The 23,439-nt window shown below is 42.5% G+C and overlaps 1 protein-coding gene across 1 annotated transcript in view; it reads right to left on the reverse strand.

Annotated features, from left to right (window-relative positions):
* Window positions 1-23,439, reverse strand: part of Ndfip2 (Nedd4 family interacting protein 2) — a 63,123-nt gene that overhangs the window by 6,626 nt on the left and 33,058 nt on the right. Inside the window, exons 4-7 of the mRNA XM_005070319.4 lie at window positions 17,585-17,750; window positions 12,637-12,770; window positions 6,797-6,890; window positions 3,093-3,217 (exon numbers count right to left, since the gene is read on the reverse strand). Of these exons, the coding sequence (XP_005070376.1) occupies window positions 3,093-3,217; window positions 6,797-6,890; window positions 12,637-12,770; window positions 17,585-17,750 (519 nt within the window). The remainder of the gene's footprint in view (window positions 1-3,092; window positions 3,218-6,796; window positions 6,891-12,636; window positions 12,771-17,584; window positions 17,751-23,439) is intronic.

Raw genomic sequence — 23,439 nt, forward strand, 5'->3', positions numbered from 1 at the left:
GTAATTCTTCCCTATGCAAGTGGCTTATGTATCTGAAGTTTTGTGTATTAATGCATCTTAAAGTAACTCAAAATAATTATCCCTTTAAGTATATCAGATAATCTATTCTAAATAAGTTTTAAAAAAAACTTGTTTAATTTTATGTTTTTTTACTGGTCTCCAAATGAAAACTTACTTACCTAAAAATAATTTGGTTAAATGCAGATTGATGGTTGTATCTGAAACTAATCAAAAGTATTTCCAACTATATGTTGGTAATTTCTATAAAAGCTGAAAAATCTACAGCTTTGTTAATAATAAAAATACAAATTTTACATGGTGCCACAACTTGGGAAGTATATTTATAAAAGGGGATTATCAAACGGTGTTTTTTAAACTTCTGAAGTACTTCCTATGGAATAATTTCAAATTAATAAATACCTATTATCCAAATTCTAAGCTTAGATTTCTGGAAATTCCAAAGATTTAGAATGTGACAGTCCTTTGGAATGTCTCAAACTGCAGCGCCACATACTCCTGCACTTACAAGACACGTAATTAGAAAAAAACGTGACGCCTGAAAAACTACTTTTTAATCAAGAAAAAGGTTTCATAAGGGTTTCAAAGGGTGTAAGAAATAAGAAAGTAAAGAACCAAAGCAGTATATTTTCAGTTCTCTACATATGATACCCAATAAGTGGCACCCAGAAACTCCCAGGAGAGAATGGGGTTCTAATACCCTCAAGCTACAGGCTATGCTTAATGGGTTGACTTCCTCCTGTATATCAAGAATGATTCTAGCAAATTATCAACCTTAGGAAAATTGAAAAATTAGTTTTTAAATAGTTTTTTATGTTCTATAATTTAAATGAGAAATTCCATTTGAATAACCACAGCTCTATTGGCAATACAGGTAAGTCTGAACATACTTAGTCCCAACTCTTGAGTTTCTCTACCAAGAAAATCTGCAAGGGCAGAACTGTAGTTTTATGTGTTTTACAACATTTAGTAGATTTAAGCTCCTGGTGGAAATTCACTTGACATCTTTTAAAGTAAAATTAAAACAAAAAACTACCAGAGGACAGTTCTCACAATGGCTCAAACTTTAATCATCTTATAAGAAACTAGTATATAGAGCCCAACCAAGAATCAATAGATTAACATTTAAAACCTATAATCTGATATGTATCAGTACAGGATCTCTTAAAAGAACCAACACCCTGGGAAGTTATAAAACAAATTCAAAATCAATATCATTCAGAGTGTTAATATTTGTACAATGGCTACTTTTAATTAATAAAACAGATGCATTATCTGAGCATCTGGAACATTTAAAGAACTGAACATTTCACACTTGTGATTCTACTGAAAACTTTAGGAAGATTTAGCACTTTCAGTCAGAAAGCAATGTTTAAGTACTATTTGTATAATTTACATACGTTAATTTACTAACTGGCTGACATCATTTAAAACACTGTGGATATCAGTCACAGCACAGTCCAAGAACAGAGTCATGCGAGAGGAATTCTGGATGCTTGTGAGAAAACTCCAAGAAAACAAAAGTCTAATGACCTCCGTGTCTTCAATTTGAACACAGAATTGTTCATGGAATGTGCTTCTGTGCCTCTCCCAGGGTCTGAGGCTGGGGACTGCATGAGACTTTAGTCTGCCTATTCTCAGGCTCGTTCTCCCAGGCTCCACTGTCTGTAGAGAGGCAAGTGTATAGCTTTCCCAGCAAACGTGACACAACATGAAAGAAGCTACCCATGGCCATCCTTCTAGGTCTATCCTTTAAAAACCCACACGAGAGGCTAGAAACAGCTCATTAGGTAAAGGCACTTGTCACCAAGTCTGAGCTTGGACACTACAACCCACATGGTGGAAGGAAAGAACTCACTCACAAGATGTTACACACACACACACACACACACACACACACAGGAAAGCTAACAAAGTCAGGAAGAAACGGTTGTGAAAAGATGCCCACAGGAACCCTTCAAGAGGCAAAGGTAAGAAACTGAGTGTGCCTGACAGCAAAGCACCCACACACTTGTACAGAAAACTGTCTCGTGACAAGAGCTGTCGTTACACAAGTGAGAAAAGGACACGCTGTTGTCCCCTAGTGGCCACCTTGAAAGTCGCTCCAGGGAAGAGGAAATTAGGAAAGACAAAGAACACAAGGAACAAGGAAGGGATGAGGTTTCAGTAAGATCTCTCCGTCTTTCTCTCTTTTTGATTCCCTTTTTTAAACTCTTGAGAAAGGACACTGCAATGTAGGCCAAGCTGGCCTCAGAATCTTCCTTCCTGAGCCTCACGGTGTGTGCTGTGGGTGTCTACCATACACTCAGCAGGAGCAAGTTCTGACAGCCACTGCGTTGGTCTCTACCTTTGAGCTCTCAAAGCTTTGAGAGAGAAAGTATTTAGCTATTATTTGAAACAGGACTTTCCAATATTCATTTCTTCTTCTCGTATTTCTAAATGTCAAGAGTTCTATATTCAATTTGAACACACTTTTAAAAAGTCCTTGGCAACCTACACATTATTCTTGGTGACTTTGATATCTCTTTGACCAGCCTTAACTAAGAACAACAGGGCATAGTAAAAACCACCTTAGAAGATATTTAAATCTATAATAACTTATTAAGCAGAAACCTTTGGGGTTTTGATCTAAGGCATACTTGTACTACATCACAAGAGCAGAAAACATGATTTGTTCAAAACACATATACTGTATTTCTGTATACTATACATATATACACATATATTTGTAAATACTATGTATTCAAAACATATATACATTTTTTTCTGCATACTATAGGTAACTGGGTAAGGTACTTTGCTTTCCACCTTCAGAAATAATCCCACGAAGTAGTTTCTATCAGCTTATGAGGAAACCATTTAAAGTGAGGCCACAGATGCCAAAGGTGGGAGGAAGCCTTTTCGTATCTCAGCTACCAACCCTGCATCCAGGTATGGCACATACAGTTACCCCGCATCTTCATGGTTACAGAATGTCAAAGAAGAGGTGTAAGTCTCTACCGGGTGGGATGTGTGTGCATGAAGCAAGCCCTGCAGTGAACCGCACATTAGATAGAAACCATCGAGGTGCTTACCCTGACAATGAGGATCCATTTGATCAGAGAGAGGCCAAATCCACAGATAGCACCATACCTCCCAGCTATGGTGTTGGTGATACAGAACGATAAGCAGAATCCAAGCCAATTGAAAATGAATGCCACTAAAAACAACAGAAACATGCTTTTCAAGGTCGTCATTTCTATACAAATTAACAGAAACGTGGTAATAGCAATACGTCATTGCCTAAGTGAAATAGTTTCTTTACCTCTACCCGCTGAGCCGCCCTTAGAGACGGCCTCAGCTTGCTGCTTGCAGATCTGTTACAATAAGCAAATAAACTTGGGCTCCTGTCAGTCTGATCAACAGCTTCCTTACCGGCTCTCTAAGGCTATTACTAGCACGTAAAAGTACATTATTATTGACGACGCTCGCTTTTCCTTACTTGTTTTGGCGAGCATAAAATAACCGTTTGACTTCTCACACACGTGTGCCACTGTATTTGCTCATGTTTGCCCTTTACCCTCCTTGTACTCCTGCTCTCCCTCCCACGGGTCACCCCTTAAGCCCTACTTTCACGTCTCTCACATGGATGTGTATATATAACATGTGTACATCTAAACATCGGTCATCTAAGCATAGCTTCTGGGAGTGAGAAAACAGACGCTTGCTTGCTTATTTTCTTTCCATATCTCACTTGAAACTTCATTTGTAAACCAGCAAAACACAGGTCACAGTATCATTCCTGCAGAGTCTGACCTTCACGGGATCAGTCAAACTGCAGGTTTTGCAAAGGTAAAAACAAAATAGTCAAACATAATATGTCATAAATAAAAGAACAGTTACAATTCTGATCTATTCTTTTTCTGGATTTAATACCAATATTAACCTTATCTAAAAGCTATTTTAGACAACTTATATGGACAGAGCAAGTTTGTTTTTTAATACATTAGCATCTATATCGCCATTTAAGGAAATGGACCTTTTGACTTTTATATGATAGATTCTTAACAGAACTTACAGAATAAAGACACTCAGTGTCATAATTATTTGAGAAATGCAAATTAAAGCCATAATTAGAACTCACTACATGCTTCTAAGAAAAGTCTAAATAGAAATGTCAACAGCAGCTTCTGATGAGGATAAAATAAGAGCCCTAGTCTGTGGTGAAATATTAATTATGACTTAATAAAGACTGCCTGAAGGATCAGAAAGCAAAGTCGGCCACGCTAGCTAGCTGTAGAAGCTAGGCAACGGTGGCACACATCTTTAGTCCCAGGACTCAGGAGATAGGCAGATGGATCTCTCCAAGTTCAAGGCCACCCTGGCCTACACAAGAGTGAAAAGTAACAGAGCTCACTAGGGAGGCAGAGACAGGATATCTCTGGGTGAAGAAAGGAATATAAGGAGGAGGAGACAGGATCTGAGAGCTTTTGCCTCTGAGGACTCGGGGAGACAGGACTGCCGTTTCAGCTGGGTAGAGGTGAGGGCAGGAAAGGGTTTACTTGGCGTACACTTCCACATCACCGTTCATCAAAGGAAGTCAGGACAGGAATTGAAACAGGCAGGAACCTGGAGACAGAAGCTGATGCAGAAGCCATGGAGAGGAGCTGCTCACTGCTAGCTCCTCACAGCTCTCATAGAATTCAGGACCATCAGTTCAGGGGTCACACCACCCACCATAGGCTGGGTCCTGCTCCACCAATCACTAACTCCCTTATGGAGGCATTTTCTTAATTCAAGTTCCTGTCTCTCAAATGACTTCAGCTTGTTTCATGTTGGCATACAACTATTCAGCAAGCCCTGCAAGTCACATTTACATTTCAAAACTGTCTTCTGCTTCTGCTCTCTTTGCAAATGTTTTCTGAAGTCTAAAATAACAAGAGCTGGGTAATTAGCTGTAATGTCTCTCTCATTCTGATATGAAGATTCTCATACACATGATACAGACGGCTAAACGTTGAGGGAAAAGCTTTCACAAATTGGTGCACACATTTGAAAGAACTCAGTCATTTACAATGTGATCAGTTATCTATTGGGTTGAATATAATTTCTAGAGTTGAATTTACTGACAAGCAACTCTATTCTACTCAATCCTCTTGAAAATTTTTAAGTGGCACTTTATAATACCTAACCAAATATAAGATTACTTCTCATAGTCTTACTAAACTTTATCCAAATACACATATACACATTTATTCCCTTTGATTTTCTGTATATGAAAATGTAATTATATCACTAAATTTAACTGTAAATCGTTTCTAAGATTACACAAGTTAAGAAGCAAAACCATGAATGCTGTAAGTAGAGAAACCAAGAGTTAAGCATATAAAAGGTTTTTAATAGAACTGTTACATTTTCTGTAGTTTTGTTGGCAAAATATAACCTAAAATGCTTAGGTTACAAGCTATATTAAAGAATGTATTTCCAGATTACCAGTTTAAGGACGGGATAGAAACCAAGTTGCAATTTCAAGACTAGCCACTAGATGGTAGCAATCACAAATAAATCTGTATTTACCAAAGTAGGCTCTGGGCATACCAGAATAAAATACAATTTTAATCTTATACAATTATTTGTAAAAAACAGAAAGCATAAAAGCAACTAACTTGTAGAAATAAAATTTCACAGAATTTTACTAAAATTCAGAAATGTATTAAATCTGGGAATATATATTTATATAAATCAATATACTGTCACTGACCAAAAATAATCTACATGCACTTACAACATTTATAAGTGTTTCAAATCTAAAACATGAATATTAAATAAAAGGTATGGGGTTAAAGGAAATATGTAAGTTCAGAGTGAAATACTTAGTTGACATAAATGGCATGCTTTCATTTCTAAGGAGGCTGCTATCAACAGTATATACATAATCTTTCCTTTTGGGCCACGGATGTGTGCCGTGCAGATGTGTGCATACATAAATGTGGATGTCTAAGGGCACATGTGTGGGCATGCTGTAGAGGTCAATGGGTGTCTTCCCTCGTTGCTCTCCACTTGACCCAGCTTGCTCTGAGGACCACTGTCTGTTCTCCCAAGTGCTGGCTGGGATTACAGGCAGCTGCCACACCTGCTCAGCACCGGGCTAAGGGGTCAAACACTGGTCTTCAGGTGTGCGCAGAGGGGCTTTCCCCATTTCCTCCACTGCCTCAAGATTTCCTAAAAGACCTCACAGTGAAAGAAAGTAATGTTCAAGATACTATTTATGCAAACAAATATGTGAGGGATTTGACATTACTATAAAAGCGTACTGGCTGAGTAAAAATTAAAGATTAAAAAGATTAGACTAGCAGTACAAACAGCAGTGAGCAGCTATGCGTAGCAATGGATCCACTGCCTTCCCATTGTACCCATCAGACCCAACCGAAAATTACAGCAAAACACGTCAGGAGTTAAATACTGCACATACTGGACAGTAATGAAAATATCATTAAGTGGATCTGTACAGTCTTAAAAGACACAGTATTTTTCTTAAAATTCTCATTCTTCTTTTTTCCTCTGTAAAATCTCATTCAGTTTAAATATGAATCTACTTTTGGTCAGCATCAGCCATATAAAGACTGAAGTCAGCATCACCTAAAAAATGCTTAGTAAGTTCTAGGATTTCTTATGTCCACCGTCTTGAGCAATTTACCCTTTAAGTGAGGTAGACCCATGCTAGTAGCATTTTCTTCACTGTTATTTTACATTCACAAGCAGCAGTATTTCTTAAAAGCAGAATGGAAAGGTCACTTACTGAAAAACGCCAGCATGAAAATGCCGTCATTGCCCACTCTAAGCTGGTCTACGTCGCTGAAGTCATCTCTTGGTGTACACTCTTCCTCCTGGTTCTGTAAAATACATAGCAAACATTTCACTAAAATAATTACAACTTTATTACCTTCAATTTAAGAGTAAGAACATCGTAACACCTAACCCTCCCAAGTGGTCATACAGATGGGAATTAGCAAGTATGCCTTTATCACAGGTGCTGTTGGGAGGGGTATCTTTAAAGGCAGACACAAAAACGGTAACTTGAGGGCTGGGGACATGGCTCAGTCAGTACAAGCACGAAGGCCTGAGCTGGAATCCTCAAAGCCCATGTAAAAAGCCTGGCACTGCAGCTTGTGCCTATAGCCCCCGTGCAGGTGGGACAGAGGCAAGCAGGTCCTAAAGCTCAGTGACCAGCCAATGTGGCTAAACAGAGAGATTTTCAGATTTATCAGTAAGAGCCTGTCTAAAAGAAGGAAGGTGGAGAGGGACAGAGGAAGAGTACCCCAACCACAATCCACCCAACGCTTACCTTAAGCCTACATACACCACACACACACACACACAAATACACACACACAACAGACACACACACACACAGACAGACACATACATACAACACACATACATACACATACACATACACAACATACATACAGCACACGTACACACATGGTGGCGGGGGGGATAAAAATGACACAAAGAACATAGATGTGACACACTGCATGAATATCGAGTGGGAAAATAGAACTCTAATAATCAGTGATTCAATGCAAATTCGTGCAGCCTCTAGTTAGGAACTCGACAGTAAGTATTAAAAATAAGAATGTGTATGCTCTCTGATCCAGCAATTTCAATTCTTGAAATAAATTGTGTACATACATATATAATTATAGTAATGCTTATAAGAAATAATATATTAAAAATTGTACTATAGTGATGCTAGCAAGAACAGACTGGACACAACTGAAATGTCCCTTAATCGTGGGCTGAGTTGGGAGATAACTCTACAGGCATGCTTGTTTCTGCATGTCTTCTATACAGAAAAAATGACTCTTTCTGGATACTTACACAATAGATAGCTTTGAAAGAGTGGAGTCTCCCAGCAGAGGAAAGCTGTGGGCATTCTTTTGCCGAGGGAGAGGGTTGAAAAAGGGTTTCTCTGTGTAATAGCTCTGGCTGTCCTAGAAGACACTCTGTAGACCAGGCTGGTCTCGAACTCAACAGAGATCCGCCTGCCTGTCTTCCGACTGCTGTGCATCGCCGCCTGGCAGATGAAGGCATTCTCAAGGGCTTCCTAGTAACATAGCCCACACCATGTGGGATTCTCACCTAATCTCCACTTTTGTCCTGTGGGAACTGGGGTTGACGGACAGCAGAGCATGACAACCACTACTGCTCTGGATAATTAAGTCTTTCCTTCGTGTGGACCTTAGTAACCTCCTGCCTTCTTTCTGAAACACAGGAAACTGACAGGCTGACAAACAAGCTGGGTTAAAATTCAAGTCAGTTCTTGGTAAACTGGTAAATTATAGGACATATATCCCATGAAATTTAAAAATTCAGCACTGAAGTTTTTAAGTATATCTGAAAAGGCTTTTAATATCTTGGTGCTTTTGTTATTCTAATCTCTAAAATATACCACATAAAATAGTTTGTATGGTATACCTTTGGCTTACAAAATAATACATAGAGAGAACTAAACTGTGAAACGACTTGCAACGCTGCTATCACTGATTGCGTCTAAGAGCTAAGGAATATTACTGCACAAGGTTTTGCTTCCTGAGCCTTAGCCCATGAGTTCCCACAAACAAACCTTCATGCTCTTGTAGAGCCCATATGGCAGACAGGAGGAATGAGATAGTAAAGACATACCAAGTTATGTGTGCAACCATTAAAGGGTGTCACGCATATACGAAAGGGAAGAAGGAGTAAAGGGTGCCCTGGGGGTGGGGCAAGGGCAGGGAAGAGCAAACATGAGTAGAAAACGAGACATGTCTTTGATGAGAGACAACGAAATGTGCACTGTACGTATCAGGAGAATCCACGGGCCACAGAGAGAGCGGTGGAAATGATCCACAGGACAGAATGCTGATCAGAGTGGGCCGACTCGGATGGAAAAGTCAGTGTCTGATATGCCTGACATCAAAAATTGGGAAGTGACAAACGTCCTGAAAAAGTTAGTTCTGGGTCCCATAAGCTGAGGCAGGGACTAGACAGGGTCAAGAGAGACTGAGGACACCATGGACAAGAGAAGGTGGATCGTCTGTAGAGTGTCACATGACCCACACTGACACACACACACAGTAACATGAAGAGAAGGTGGATCACCTGTAGAGTGTCACATGACCCACACTGACACACACACACAGTAACATGAAGAGAAGGTGGATCACCTGTAGAGTGTCACATGACCCACACTGACACACACACACAGTAACATGAAGAGAAGGTGAATTCACCTGTAGAGTGTCACATGACCCACACTGACACACACACAGTAACATGAAGAGAAGGTGGATCATCTGTAGAGTGTCACATGACCCACACACACACAGTAACACGAAGAGAAGGTGGATCATCTATAGAGTGTCACATGACCCACACAGACACACACACAGTAACATGAAGAGAAGGTGGATCATCTGTAGAGTGTCACATGACCCACACTGACACACACACAGTAACATGAAGAGAAGGTGGATCATCTGTAGAGTGTCACATGACCCACACAGACACACACAGTAACATCAAGAGAAGGTGGATCGTCTGTAGAGTGTCACATGACCCACACACACACAGTAACACGAAGAGAAGGTGGATCGTCTGTAGAGTGTCACATGACCCACACTGACACACACACACAGTAACATGAAGAGAAGGTGGATCACCTGTAGAGTGTCACATGACCCACACTGACACACACACACAGTAACATGAAGAGAAGGTGGATCACCTGTAGAGTGTCACATGACCCACACTGACACACACACAGTAACACGAAGAGAAGGTGGATCATCTATAGAGTGTCACATGACCCACACAGACACACACACAGTAACATGAAGAGAAGGTGGATCATCTGTAGAGTGTCACATGACCCACACAGACACACACAGTAACATCAAGAGAAGGTGGATCGTCTGTAGAGTGTCACATGACCCACACTGACACACACACACAGTAACATGAAGAGAAGGTGGATCACCTGTAGAGTGTCACATGACCCACACTGACACACACACACAGTAACATGAAGAGAAGGTGGATCACCTGTAGAGTGTCACATGACCCACACTGACACACACACAGTAACATGAAGAGAAGGTGGATCATCTGTAGAGTGTCACATGACCCACACTGACACACACACACAGTAACATGAAGAGAAGGTGGATTCACCTGTAGAGTGTCACATGACCCACACAGACACACACAGTAACATGAAGAGAAGGTGGATCATCTATAGAGTGTCACATGACCCACACTGACACACACACAGTAACATGAAGAGAAGGTGGATTCATCTGTAGAGTGTCACATGACCCACATGACACACACACAGTAACATGAAGAGAAGGTGGATTCACCTGTAGAGTGTCACATGACCCACACTGACACACACACAGTAACATGAAGAGAAGGTGGATCGTCTGTAGAGTGTCACATGACCCACACTGACACACACACAGTAACATGAAGAGAAGGTGGATCGTCTGTAGAGTGTCACATGACCCACACTGACACACACACAGTAACATGAAGAGAAGGTGGATTCACCTGTAGAGTGTCACATGACCCACACTGACACACACAGTAACATGAAGAGAAGGTGGATCGTCTGTAGAGTGTCACATGACCCACACAGACACACACACACAGTAACATGAAAAGAAGGTGGATTCACCTGTAGAGTGTCACATGACCCACACTGACACACACACAGTAACATGAAGAGAAGGTGGATTCATCTGTAGAGTGTCACATGACCCACACAGACACACACAGTAACATGAAGAGAAGGTGGATCGTCTGTAGAGTGTCACATGACCCACACAGACACACACACACAGTAACATGAAAAGAAGGTGGATTCACCTGTAGAGTGTCACATGACCCACACTGACACACACAGTAACATGAAGAGAAGGTGGATCGTCTGTAGAGTGTCACATGACCCACACAGACACACACAGTAACATGAAGAGAAGGTGAATTCACCTGTAGAGTGTCACATGACCCACACAGACACACACAGTAACATGAAGAGAAGGTGGATTATCTATAGAGTGTCACATGACCCACACTGACACACACACAGTAACATGAAGAGAAGGTGGATTATCTGTAGAGTGTCACATGACCCACACAGACACACACAGTAACATGAAGAGAAGGTGGATTCACCTGTAGAGTGTCACATGACCCACACTGACACACACACAGTAACATGAAGAGAAGGTGGATCATCTGTAGAGTGTCACATGACCCACACTGACACACACACACAGTAACATGAAGAGAAGGTGGATTATCTGTAGAGTGTCACATGACCCACACAGACACACACAGTAACATGAAGAGAAGGTGGATCGTCTGTAGAGTGTCACATGACCCACACAGACACACACACACAGTAACATGAAAAGAAGGTGGATTCACCTGTAGAGTGTCACATGACCCACACTGACACACACAGTAACATGAAGAGAAGGTGGATCGTCTGTAGAGTGTCACATGACCCACACAGACACACACACACAGTAACATGAAGAGAAGGTGAATTCACCTGTAGAGTGTCACATGACCCACACTGACACACACACACAGTAACATGAAGAGAAGGTGGATTCACCTGTAGAGTGTCACATGACCCACACTGACACACACAGTAACATGAAGAGAAGGTGGATCGTCTGTAGAGTGTCACATGACCCACACTGACACACACACACAGTAACAGGAAGAGAAGGTGAATTCACCTGTAGAGTGTCACATGACCCACACAGACACACACAGTAACATGAAGAGAAGGTGGATTATCTATAGAGTGTCACATGACCCACACTGACACACACACAGTAACATGAAGAGAAGGTGGATTATCTGTAGAGTGTCACATGACCCACACAGACACACACAGTAACATGAAGAGAAGGTGGATTATCTGTAGAGTGTCACATGACCCACACTGACACACACACACAGTAACATGAAGAGAAGGTGAATTCACCTGTAGAGTGTCACATGACCCACACTGACACACACACACAGTAACATGAAGAGAAGGTGGATTATCTGTAGAGTGTCACATGACCCACACAGACACATGCAGTAACATCAAGAGAAGGTGGATCGTCTGTAGAGTGTCACATGACCCACACAGACACACACACACAGTAACATGAAAAGAAGGTGGATTCACCTGTAGAGTGTCACATGACCCACACTGACACACACAGTAACATGAAGAGAAGGTGGATCGTCTGTAGAGTGTCACATGACCCACACAGACACACACACACAGTAACATGAAAAGAAGGTGGATTCACCTGTAGAGTGTCACATGACCCACACTGACACACACACAGTAACATGAAGAGAAGGTGGATTCACCTGTAGAGTGTCACATGACCCACACTGACACACACAGTAACATGAAGAGAAGGTGGATCGTCTGTAGAGTGTCACATGACCCACACTGACTGACACACACACACACACACACACACAGTAACAGGAAGACTACACACACTGCTACGCACTAGAACAATTCTTCCATTAAGTTTACAGAAAGTCACAAAAGTCTTGTTAAATGGGGTTTACCCTTTGAGGTGTCTCCGCTGCTGCGGCCGCCATGGCAGCGGCTTTAGCCTTCTCTGCTTCATCGTATGTAGGAAGAGAGGTGGCAACACTGTATGGAGGTGGCACGGGGTAAAACTCACTGTAAACTTCAGCATCTGAAGAGAAAAAAAGATTTTTAAAGGATAATCACTAAATTTAATACGATTTCATAGCCATGATCATACCTTAAACACTTATAGACACTAAAGATTACTATTGCTGTTGTGTCTGTATTGTAAGCTATATAACACAAACACTGTTAAACTTTTATAATCTTTTATTTGTCCCATATTTACTATAAAGGGGTGGGATGATGAATATCATCTAAACTAAAAGATGGTCCAACTCAAAGAGGGCTCCAGGCTGAGAGTTTTGAACATACATTTATTTTGTAAGTGCAAGTACATTCCCTCCTTCAGCTGTGTGGTTTCTTAGGATGAAAGTCGGGTCATCAAAGATGACCTTATCTACTGAGGCATCTCACTGATCCAAAATGAGAACTGGAAAGGAATTTGGGAGCAAGGAGTAAGAATCTGTCTGTAACATCTTCTGTGTTCTCACCAGTCTGCACAGACGCTCGCACACTCACTCACTCACTCACTCACTCGTTCACTCACTCACTCACACACTCACTCACTCACACACTCACTCACTCGCTCACACACTCACTCACTCGCTCACTCACACACTCACTCATTCACTCACTCACACACTCACTCACTCGCTCACACACTCACTTGCTCACTCACACACTCACTCATTCACTCACTCACTCACTCACTCACACACTCACTCACTCACTCACATACTCACTCGCTCACTCACACACTCACTCACACACTCACTCGCTCACTCACTCACACACTCACTCACTCACTCACTCACACACTCACTCACTTACTCACACACTCACTCACTCGCTCACTCACTCACACACTCACTCACTCGCTCACTCACACACTCACTCATACTCACTCACACACTCACACACTCACTCACACACTCACTCACATACTCACTCACTCGCTCACTCACACACTCACTCACACACTCACTCGCTCACTCACACACTCACTCACTCACACACTCACTCACTCACTCACTCACACACTGGCTCACTCACTCGCTCGCTCACTCACACACTCACTCACTCGCTCCCACACTCACTCACTCGCTCACACACTCGCTCACACACTCACTCACACACTCACTCACACGCTCACTCACATACTCACTCGCTCACTACACACTCACTCACTCACTCACTCACACACTCACTCACACACTGGCTCACTCACTCGCTCACTCACTCGCTCACTCACTCACACACTCACTCACTCGCTCACTCACACACTCACACACTCACTCACTCGCTCACTCACACACTCACTCACTCACACACTCACTCACTCACACACTCACTCGCTCGCTCACTCACTCACTCACACACTCACACACTCACTCGCTCACTCACTCGCTCACTCACACACTCACTCACTCACTCGCTCACTCACACACTCACTCACTCGCTCACTCACACACTCACTCGCTCACTCGCTCACACACTCACATACTCACTCTCTCACTCACACACTCATACACTCACTCACTCACACTCACTCACTCACTCTCTCACTCACTCGCTCGCTCACTCACACTCACTCACACACTCACTCACTCTCTCACTCACTCGCTCGCTCACTCACACTCACTCACACACTCACTCACTCACACACTCACTCGCACACTCACTCACTCACTCGCTCACTCACTCACACACTCACTCGCTCACTCACTCACACTCATTCGCTCACTCCCTCCCTCACCATTTCACAGCCATGCCTATCAAAGAAAACCCCTTTAACATCTAGTAATCACAGCATCTATGGGGTGCTGGCCATGTTGCCTCTGAGATCCAGGAAAAGTAAGTGACTTGTGAGTCCCAGTCACACAAGAAGTGGCAGCCCTGCCCCCCAGCGTCCTCTGCTCTGATGAACTTACTAGGTATTTCTTCTACACTGGTTCAGGAGCTCCCCTAACCTCTTAAGAAAGCTGCGTATTCACTCTTATTGTTTCTCATTCTCTGCCCCTCCTCCTTCAGTTTTCCCAATAGCTACATAGTTCTCTACATTTTTTATTCAATTTAGAAACAAACTTATTTTACATGTCAATCCCAGTTCCCTCTCCCTCCCATCCTCTCATGTCCCCTACCATCCCCTCCATATCATCCCCACCTACTCCCCAGGGACGGTACGTTGTTACTAACAATTTCTGTCTGACTTCTAAAGCATTTTTGAGAAATGGTCTCCAAAAATTATAGTAAAATCGTAAGTACAGACTTCTCATTTAAAAAAATAAAGCTACAGACAATATTTCCAATATAATTAGTCTAAGTTAAATTCAACACGAACTGATAACATTTACAGTAGAAGGATGATCGTGGAAAACGTAGATTCTAAAAGCCATGACAAACATTGAGGGACACAGAATTTCCTCTAACTATAGCTACAATATTTTGATATTTTCTACAATAGCTTTCTCTTTAACAGCACTTCTTGCATCTCTAACATGAAAAGTTTTTATTTTAGTATTATATTTTCAGCTATAGAGTATTTAAGATAAAAATAAGTTATCAAGATAGGTTAAGAATCTGTAGCTTGGTTATTTCTAATCTACTAACAGAAACAGTAGTAACAGTACACTTGAGAAGCAAAATCTAAATGAAAACAATATTATTAATCTAAGAAAATAACATTGAAATTACAAATTTGAATAGCACACAGCAACCATGGAGATACAATCTTCTATAGGAACAGCATGTAAAATCCTGAAAATCTTAATTATTCAACATGGAAAAGAGGCAAGTCATTAACAGAAGCCAAGACATTGTGAGCTCCACCATCAACTGTCAGGATTTAATTCTCTGCTTTGTACGCAAGGCTTCTCAACAAGGCTAAAGTCTGCAAGCTCCGTCTTCCAGTCTCCCAAGGACTGTGACCTCAGTCAAGTCACTGACTAAGGCACACATGATATTACAGAGGGAAGCAGCATCCAAGAGCGATGTGTCATAAAATATACAAATGTCACATATTACTGATGCTGACAGATCTAGAAAAAAAATCATAAAATGAGCTAATGGGGAATACAATACCACAGAAAACTAAGGAGATCACACTTAACACATAACTAAGAAACCAAAGAAAATATTATAATGATTTTTCACTAAAGAGACTCAAAATCTAGAATTACTCAGTTTTTGTGATTAATTAAAATCCTGAGCATCCTGTTAGCGAGAGTTGTAAAAAATGCAGACTCATCTCTACAGGTTAGCATAAAAATAAAGAAACACTCAAATACTAGATTCTGCTGGTTTTACCACTGAAATTTCCCTAATCTTTAAAAATTACATGCTGCATTATCGACCACAGATCACAGAGACCAGAAGCTTCTCGGTTTGTTTTCCATTGCTGAATGGTCACACTACTGAGACAGTACATGAAGTGTTAGGACCTGTTAAGCTGCACGAGCTCTATTAAAGGGTTCACATCTCTCAATCCAGAAGAGATGAAGCCACGGCGTGACGGTTCATTCCGAAAGTTAAAGATGGATCAACTTTTGAAAATCAAAAACTTATTTATGTTGCTAATTCATGCCTGCAATTTTGCTACTGTTGTGAATCAGAATGTAAATATCTGTGCTTTCCAACGGTCTTAGGCGACCCCTGTGAAAGGTCACAGTTCACAAGCCGAGAACCATCGCTTTACAGTGGTTCTGGGCAACTAGAACCCTTTACTGACATGGCAAAGGTTGCAGGGAAGGGCTTGGCGGAGGCAGCAGAGCAGGCGTGCTCCAGCGGAGTTCAGAAGCTCTTATCAGGAACACCAAGCAAGCACACTGATAAAGTAAGCGCTAACAAACATCAGCCAGCACACACTGACTGTATGAGAGGCCACATACAGAGCACTTCCCAAAACTGCCTTGGAAAGGAAATGAGCTTCAAGTCATTTTGCAGATTACAAATGCAAAAACGGGAAACACAAAGCTAGCATGAGCTTCCCACATGGAGTCAACCTTCGCTACACAAAGAAACACGGAAGAAAATGTAGCGAAGGCGTTGCGCGTTTTTGTGGTGGCGACGATCAATCCGAGGGTGTCACACACACACAAGCAAGCGCTCTCCAAGGAACTACAGCCCGGCTTACAAACGGTTATGTTTTCCTGGTACAATGTTTCTCAGTAACTACTTTTTAAAATAAATACTTCATAAAGAATGTGAAATAGAGAACTTATAAACACGTTTAGAAATTACTACACTGCTCAGAAAGATTATAGTAGTAAACAGAATCGTACAATTATATAAATAAGAGCATACAAAACATGGAAGTATGCAAACTATTACATGACCACTTGAACACTGCCGAGAAATCACACATTGAGTAGGATGAGCTGACACAGAGGACAAACGCAGCAAGCGCAATCTCTGCCTTGCACACCAGCATTCTTCCATATGCATGGCACAACACCATGCCCACTGCTGATGTCTGCTCACACATACCCACCCAGCCTTACCCAGCATTATTAGCTTTCATTGCAACCTTAAGAATATAGAAGTATAAACATACTGTGTGTACATACAGATTTATACATATATGTATGTATACATACATGCGTATGTATATACATGCGTGATTAGATGTGTGTGTATTTCTTTCAAGGTTCATTTAACAAGCTAGGTGCAATGACACATGCTTGTACCAAGCCTGCATCACTTGGGAGGCTGAAGCTGAAAGATTAGGAGTTCTAGGCCAGCCTGGGCTACACAGTAAGCTCCAGCAAAACAAGCCATCATCCCACTGAAAGACTTGAGAAGCCCACAAGCCCACAGAGACAGGAAGAAAAGGATGTAGTGCATGTGACCAGCGCCCCCCACCTGAAGTTGTAGGCACTTCGACAGTAATGCTGCTGTAGGGTGGAGGGCAAGAGTCGGTGTCCAGGGCTGGTGCTGAAGACGCAGCTTCCGCAGTCTGCGCTGCTGAGTTAGAAGTTGACGGCTGCTCTACAGCAGATGACTCTGAATGATCTTCTTCATTGTGAAGCTAAAGAAGGAAGGAGAAAGAAAAATCAATGTAATAACTTAGTGTGCTCTTCCCTTCAGCCAATTTTTAAAGAGTCCTTAAACTTTAAAGCTCATCAGGAAAAGGAAGAAAAAACATTTTAAAAGATGAACCAAAAAACTTAATGACTTAAACCGTATACAGAAAAACAAAACCTCCAAGCAGGAACTAAGTCCATAAGCACCAGCCTACAAGCAAACAAATGTACCTAGCTCTCAGCACCTTGCTTTAAATGTGCACTGACATTTGCTTTCACACTCCTTTCTGTGAGTAAAAAGCTGTCTTGTTGGTAAAGAGAACACAACTGTATTCTACAGACAGGGAGTCCTAAGTGTCCCATCACCTAGCAAGCTTACACACCTACTTGAAATCATGGGTTAGCAGGGCTTTTATCAAACGATTCATAGATCTTTAACAGTCCTAACCATAATTGGCCTTCAGAGGGCTTAGAGCATTTGACTTATGTATTTGATAATTTCCAATGCACTCACAGCTCATTGTCACTGGAGAACTTTTTAGGTAACCATGGATATATAAGGCTGTAAAACAAGTACACAAGTCAAACACTTTATGATAAGAAATCAAAAGGAAATTTATTGTAAGGACTGATGTAACAGTCCTTCTAAATAACAATGCCCATGCCCACAGATTGAGCTGTTATCAGCTCTGATCAGAGTGGTCAGGAAACTGCAGAGATTCATTAACCAGTCAAAGTGAGATGTGACTGGGGAACACTCAGCCACAAAAGGAACATTTACATCACCCCCTCCAAGCCTCGGGAATGTCACAGGAAGACACAAGGAATTCAAAGCTGTGGGAGGAAGGAGGAAGGGTGTGGAAGGCTGACTCCCAGGTATCCCAGGTCTGATGCACTCTTGAACTCACAAGAGCTGTGATTATTAGCTAACTACCCAAGATTTGCACAAGACGGGGCCCCAGCATCCTGTCATGGAGGAGAAGGGGCTCTGGGTATTTGTACAGACTTAACAGCTGATAGGCAAAAGAGAGGCATTTTCTTCAGTAGTACAGTCACCAGTAAAGTGCCATAAAATCTTCACTGTGTTCTTATAAGCAACTGTAATCAACTCGCCAGGCCATTAAGAACACAAGACAATAGAGAGGGGACAGAGAAGCATGGATGGGTAAGAGAGGACGGGAACTAGAGGGAGTGTGCATGATTACGGGTGAACTACATTATGTGATTGTATGGAAATGTCATGAGAAAAGCCTTTACTAAGTGTGTATAAGCATGTGGCTGCTCATGCCTGTGTATAAGCATGTGGAAACCAGAGGAGAACTTTAGGTGTTGTGGAATATTAACTGAAGATGTGTTACATTCATTTATGCTGTGGGATATCTGTTTAAAGGTACAAAGATCTGTTACATTCTTTTGCTTAACTCTGTAAAGCTGTGTTACTTTCCTTGCCTGTCTAAAACAACTGACTGGTCTAATAAAGAGCTGAACGGCCAACAGCTTGGCAGGAGAAGGGAAGAGGTGGGGCTGCCAGGCGGAGAGAATAAGCAGGAGGAAAAGAACGAGAAACGGGAGGAATGAGAAACGGAGGAGAGGCGGCCGGGGCCAGACACTCAGTCACACAGCCAGCTATGAAGCGGGAATGAAAAACAGAGAACAGATAAAAGCCCAGAGACACAAGGTAGACGGGGTGATTTCAGTTAAGAAACACTGGCTAGAAACAAGCCAACCCAAGGCCAGGCATTCAAAAGTAAGAATAACTTTCTGTGTATTTATTTGGTAGCAGGTTGGCGGGCCCCCCAAAGAGTAAAAAGAATTTAAAAAAGCAAATGAACAACAACAAAAAAAAATTGGGGCATCTAATGCTCTATCTTATTCTTCGGAGAGAGGGTCTCTCACTGAACATGGACTGAGCCTGGTACCCCGCAAGGTCCAGGGATCATCCTGTCTCTGTCCCCACAGTGATGATGCTACAGGCATACATATGGCCATGCCCAGGTTTTTACACAGGACCTACGATCAAAACTCAGATCCTCATGTTTGTGAGCAAGTGGTGTTACCCACTGAACCATGGAACCCTTCAAAATGCAAATTTTAAAGTTAAACATTGCAACTCAATACAAACCAAAGTTACATATTAATTTTATACTTACACGCTGATGAATAGCAGTAAAAAAAAGTCTGCTTTCTGTAATTAAACCACTGCTTCTCTAAAAGCAAATTATTTCATTTGTACAGTAAAAACACCGCAATTCATACCATGCAGTAAGGCCCCAATCTGAGGTGAGATGGTCTAGGCAGGGTCAGCTGCATGGGGTAACAGTGTGTGCAAAGTACACGTGTTCAGAACCACAGCCGTAGTTTGGTTAGACAACGCAGTATTAGCAAGCTCTGCCACATCAAACACTGACAGAAACAGCTGGATTCTTTACATGTTTCATTTGTACTTAATTTTGGGTTGTTGCCTATTTGTACTGGCTAGCTTTATGTCAACTTGACACAAGCTAGTGTCAGAGGAGGGATCCTCAGTTGAGAAAATGCTTTCCTCCAGGGAGACCGCTGAGGCAAGCAGAGTGAGTTCCAGGACAGCCAAGGCCATGCAGAAAAAAAAAAAAACCATGGGGGGAGGAGGGAGGGAGGGGAAGGAAGGAGGGAAGGAGGGAGGGAGGGAGGGAGGGAGGAGGAGGAGGAGGAGGAGGAGGAGGAGGAGGAGGAGGAGGAGGAGGAGGAGGAGGAGGAGGAGGAGGAGGAGGAGGAGGAGGAGAAGAAGAAGAAGAAGAAGAAGAAGAAGAAGAAGAAGAAGAAGAAGAAGAAGAAGAAGAAGAAGAAGAAGAAGAAGAGAGGGAGTAGAGAATAGAGAAAATATGCTTCCATAAAATCCTGCTATGGAAAATGTAGGATATTTTCTTAAATGGTGATTGATGGGAAAGCAGGTTCCGCAAGCTATGGGGGACAAGCCACTAAGCAGTATCCTCCATGGCTCTGCTTCAGGTCCCTGCCCTGTTTGAGTTCCTGTTCCGGTTTCCTTCCATGGTGAGCTGCAGTGTGGAAGTACAACCCAAATAAGCTCTTTCGTCCCCAGTTCGCTTTTGGTCATGGTGTTATGACCAAGAGTCACAGCAATGAACACCCTAAGACCAACTTGTGTTGCCTCCTTCAGTTACGGGACTCCCACAGTTAAAGACGCTGTGGTTTACAATGGGTTTTACTGACCACAGATATCTATAAAAATGGAGATTAAGTCTGTCTTAAATTCTGTGAAAGTAAAATAACCCTCCAAGAATACTTATTCAACCCTGCTTCAAATGAAAAGAATATGCATTATAGGTCATGGTCACAAAGAGAACATGAAGGAATAACGGAAGAGAAGCCTTGCTACCCCCTGACTTTGAAGCCCCTCACAGCTAGTCACAGACATCCTTAAGTTTAAAGGTAGGAATGGAAGAGGTTTTTTTTTTCATCTCAAAGACTTCCAAAGAACAAAGAAATCATGTAGGTGGGGTAAAGATCTTATATAAACCTTCTTCTTTCAAAAAACGACACCTCTGCCTGAATTCCCTTTTACTAAAGTTGCAGCATAAATATCTGGGAGATGCTAAGATACCTGCCCTCTCTGTACGGCACACATCTTCATTCCCTCAGTCAGTAACATACGCTGCTTAAACTGCTCTATCAATCCAATTCCATTAGCCATCTAGGAGGGGAGAGGAATAAAAGTACAGCAAGGTAGCTATCAAGGTAGGAAACATGAATGTATGCACATGAAAGCCAGTACATGTCCAGTTAACGTACATTAGTAATAACTACTAGCTCTCTCAGACCTCAGCCATGAAAATTTTTATAAAGCTTTATTAACTGGGCAATATGACTTTAAGAGATGATTAGCAAACTGCTGACCTAGTCCTAAAGGAGGAAAAGAGGGAACCAGGAAAAGGGAAAAAGCTAAGTAACTAAAGTCAGTGAAAGATTGCACGTGCTGGACTGGAGCCTTCTCCCGTGCTCTTCAATGCGAGGGTGCACTGTTGGGTGGCATCGAAGGAAAGACAGTAAGGACGGAGCCCTCCCTCAGCAGCAGCACCTGGCGAAACCAGAGCAGGAATTGCAGGGCTCTAATTACTGTCAGAGGACCAGAACCAGAATCCCGTCTCTGATCCTGACTGCCTAGGGCATCACTAACTGATAACTATCTAAGCCTGGTTCCTGGAGTCTTAAACTTTAAGAGTACCAGACAGCATGAAGATTTCTGATAAAGAAAGCTGCCTCCTCCTCTAAGAGTCAATCACCTAAGACAGGAAACATCCTCAAGAAAGTTCTGCCACAGACCTTTTAGAAATAGTATATAAAGTCCACTAAACTATAAGCTGACGTATTGTGGTCTCTACCGCTCCACCGCACCGCCTAGCCGAGCCTTACTTCACTCGGTCGTAAGCGCAGTCCACCTGCTCCGCTGCACCAGGTCCTGTCTGGGCTCTTTCCACAGGGAACGCAAAGACTGAGAAGCGGGTGCGAGGCCAGAGCGAGATCCCAGTGACGGTCCATCACAGGACACTGCTCCCTCCTGGCCTCCACCCCATCTTCTCAGTCTGGTCACCCCAGTGCAGCACGGAAAGCTGTTTGGTTTTGGTTTGTCTGGAGTCAGGATGTCAACATGCAGCCCCAGCAGGCCGTAGACTCCTATCCTCCTACTGTAACCATCCTGGCAGGAAAGAAGACACTCTAGAGAGACCCCTGTGCTCTCCCTTTAGCTGCCACACTATTAAAACAATGGTCCCCAAGGAACAGAAATTTCCCCAGGAACCTCAGGGAAGAAGGACTCCCCGGGAAGGAAAAGGCAGAAGCCTGGTGCCAGTCAGAAGAGGAGTGTGTCTCCTAGAAAGAGAATGCGGACAGTTCTGACAACTTGTCACACCACCAAGCAGAAAAAAGATGGGAACCAAGGTCAGTGAAGTACCCTGGCCAGGACTCCTTAGTGACACACATCCTGCCCTCTGTTTACGTTAGCCACGTGCCAAGACTCCTAAGACAGACTAGGGAGCCACTGGACCTCTTCAATGTTTCCTCTTCTGGGCAAACTGAATAAATCTCCTTTGTCTGTTTCCATTACTAGTCTCTCCCATTGGCTTACTGGGGATGAGTAGGGACTGAGCCCAGCTTGCTGGGGCTGCCAAGGTGCATGCTCTCATCTAACTACTCCAGTAACACTCCTTCTACCTTTTGAGGGCTGAGAGCCAGGCCTGGTCCATGTCAGACTTGGGTTTGCTTTCAAACGATGGGAGTTTTTGAAATCCAGTTTCCCAGAAAGGCACTCCTTCCTTCTCATCACAGATCCATGGCTCTTCGGGTGGGCATTAGTTATAACTAGACTATAGATAGACACTAACCATATTACTCATCATACTCCTTTGGCAAAGCAAATCACTCCCAACACCCAGCAAGGCCTCCTTCTGGGAAGGGTACCTGGGAAAAAAGGAGGGCTAAAATAACGAGGTGACCTGATAAAGGTCACACAAAACTATATGACTAAGGACAATTAAGGAAACATCAAGGTACGTACTATATAAATTTAGCAGAACTCACTCATCTTCAAAACCAGCATGCTTTCTATCAAATCACATATTAAAAACAACAATACAGGGAATCCTAGTTCTTAAGCTTCTCTTCCTTAAATGGTTTGAGAACCAAAATTTAGAAACCCAA

The sequence above is a fragment of the Mesocricetus auratus genome, unplaced genomic scaffold, assembly GCF_017639785.1.
Source record: "Mesocricetus auratus isolate SY011 unplaced genomic scaffold, BCM_Maur_2.0 Super-Scaffold_2245, whole genome shotgun sequence".
In the NCBI taxonomy this organism is placed as follows: Eukaryota; Metazoa; Chordata; class Mammalia; order Rodentia; family Cricetidae; genus Mesocricetus; species Mesocricetus auratus.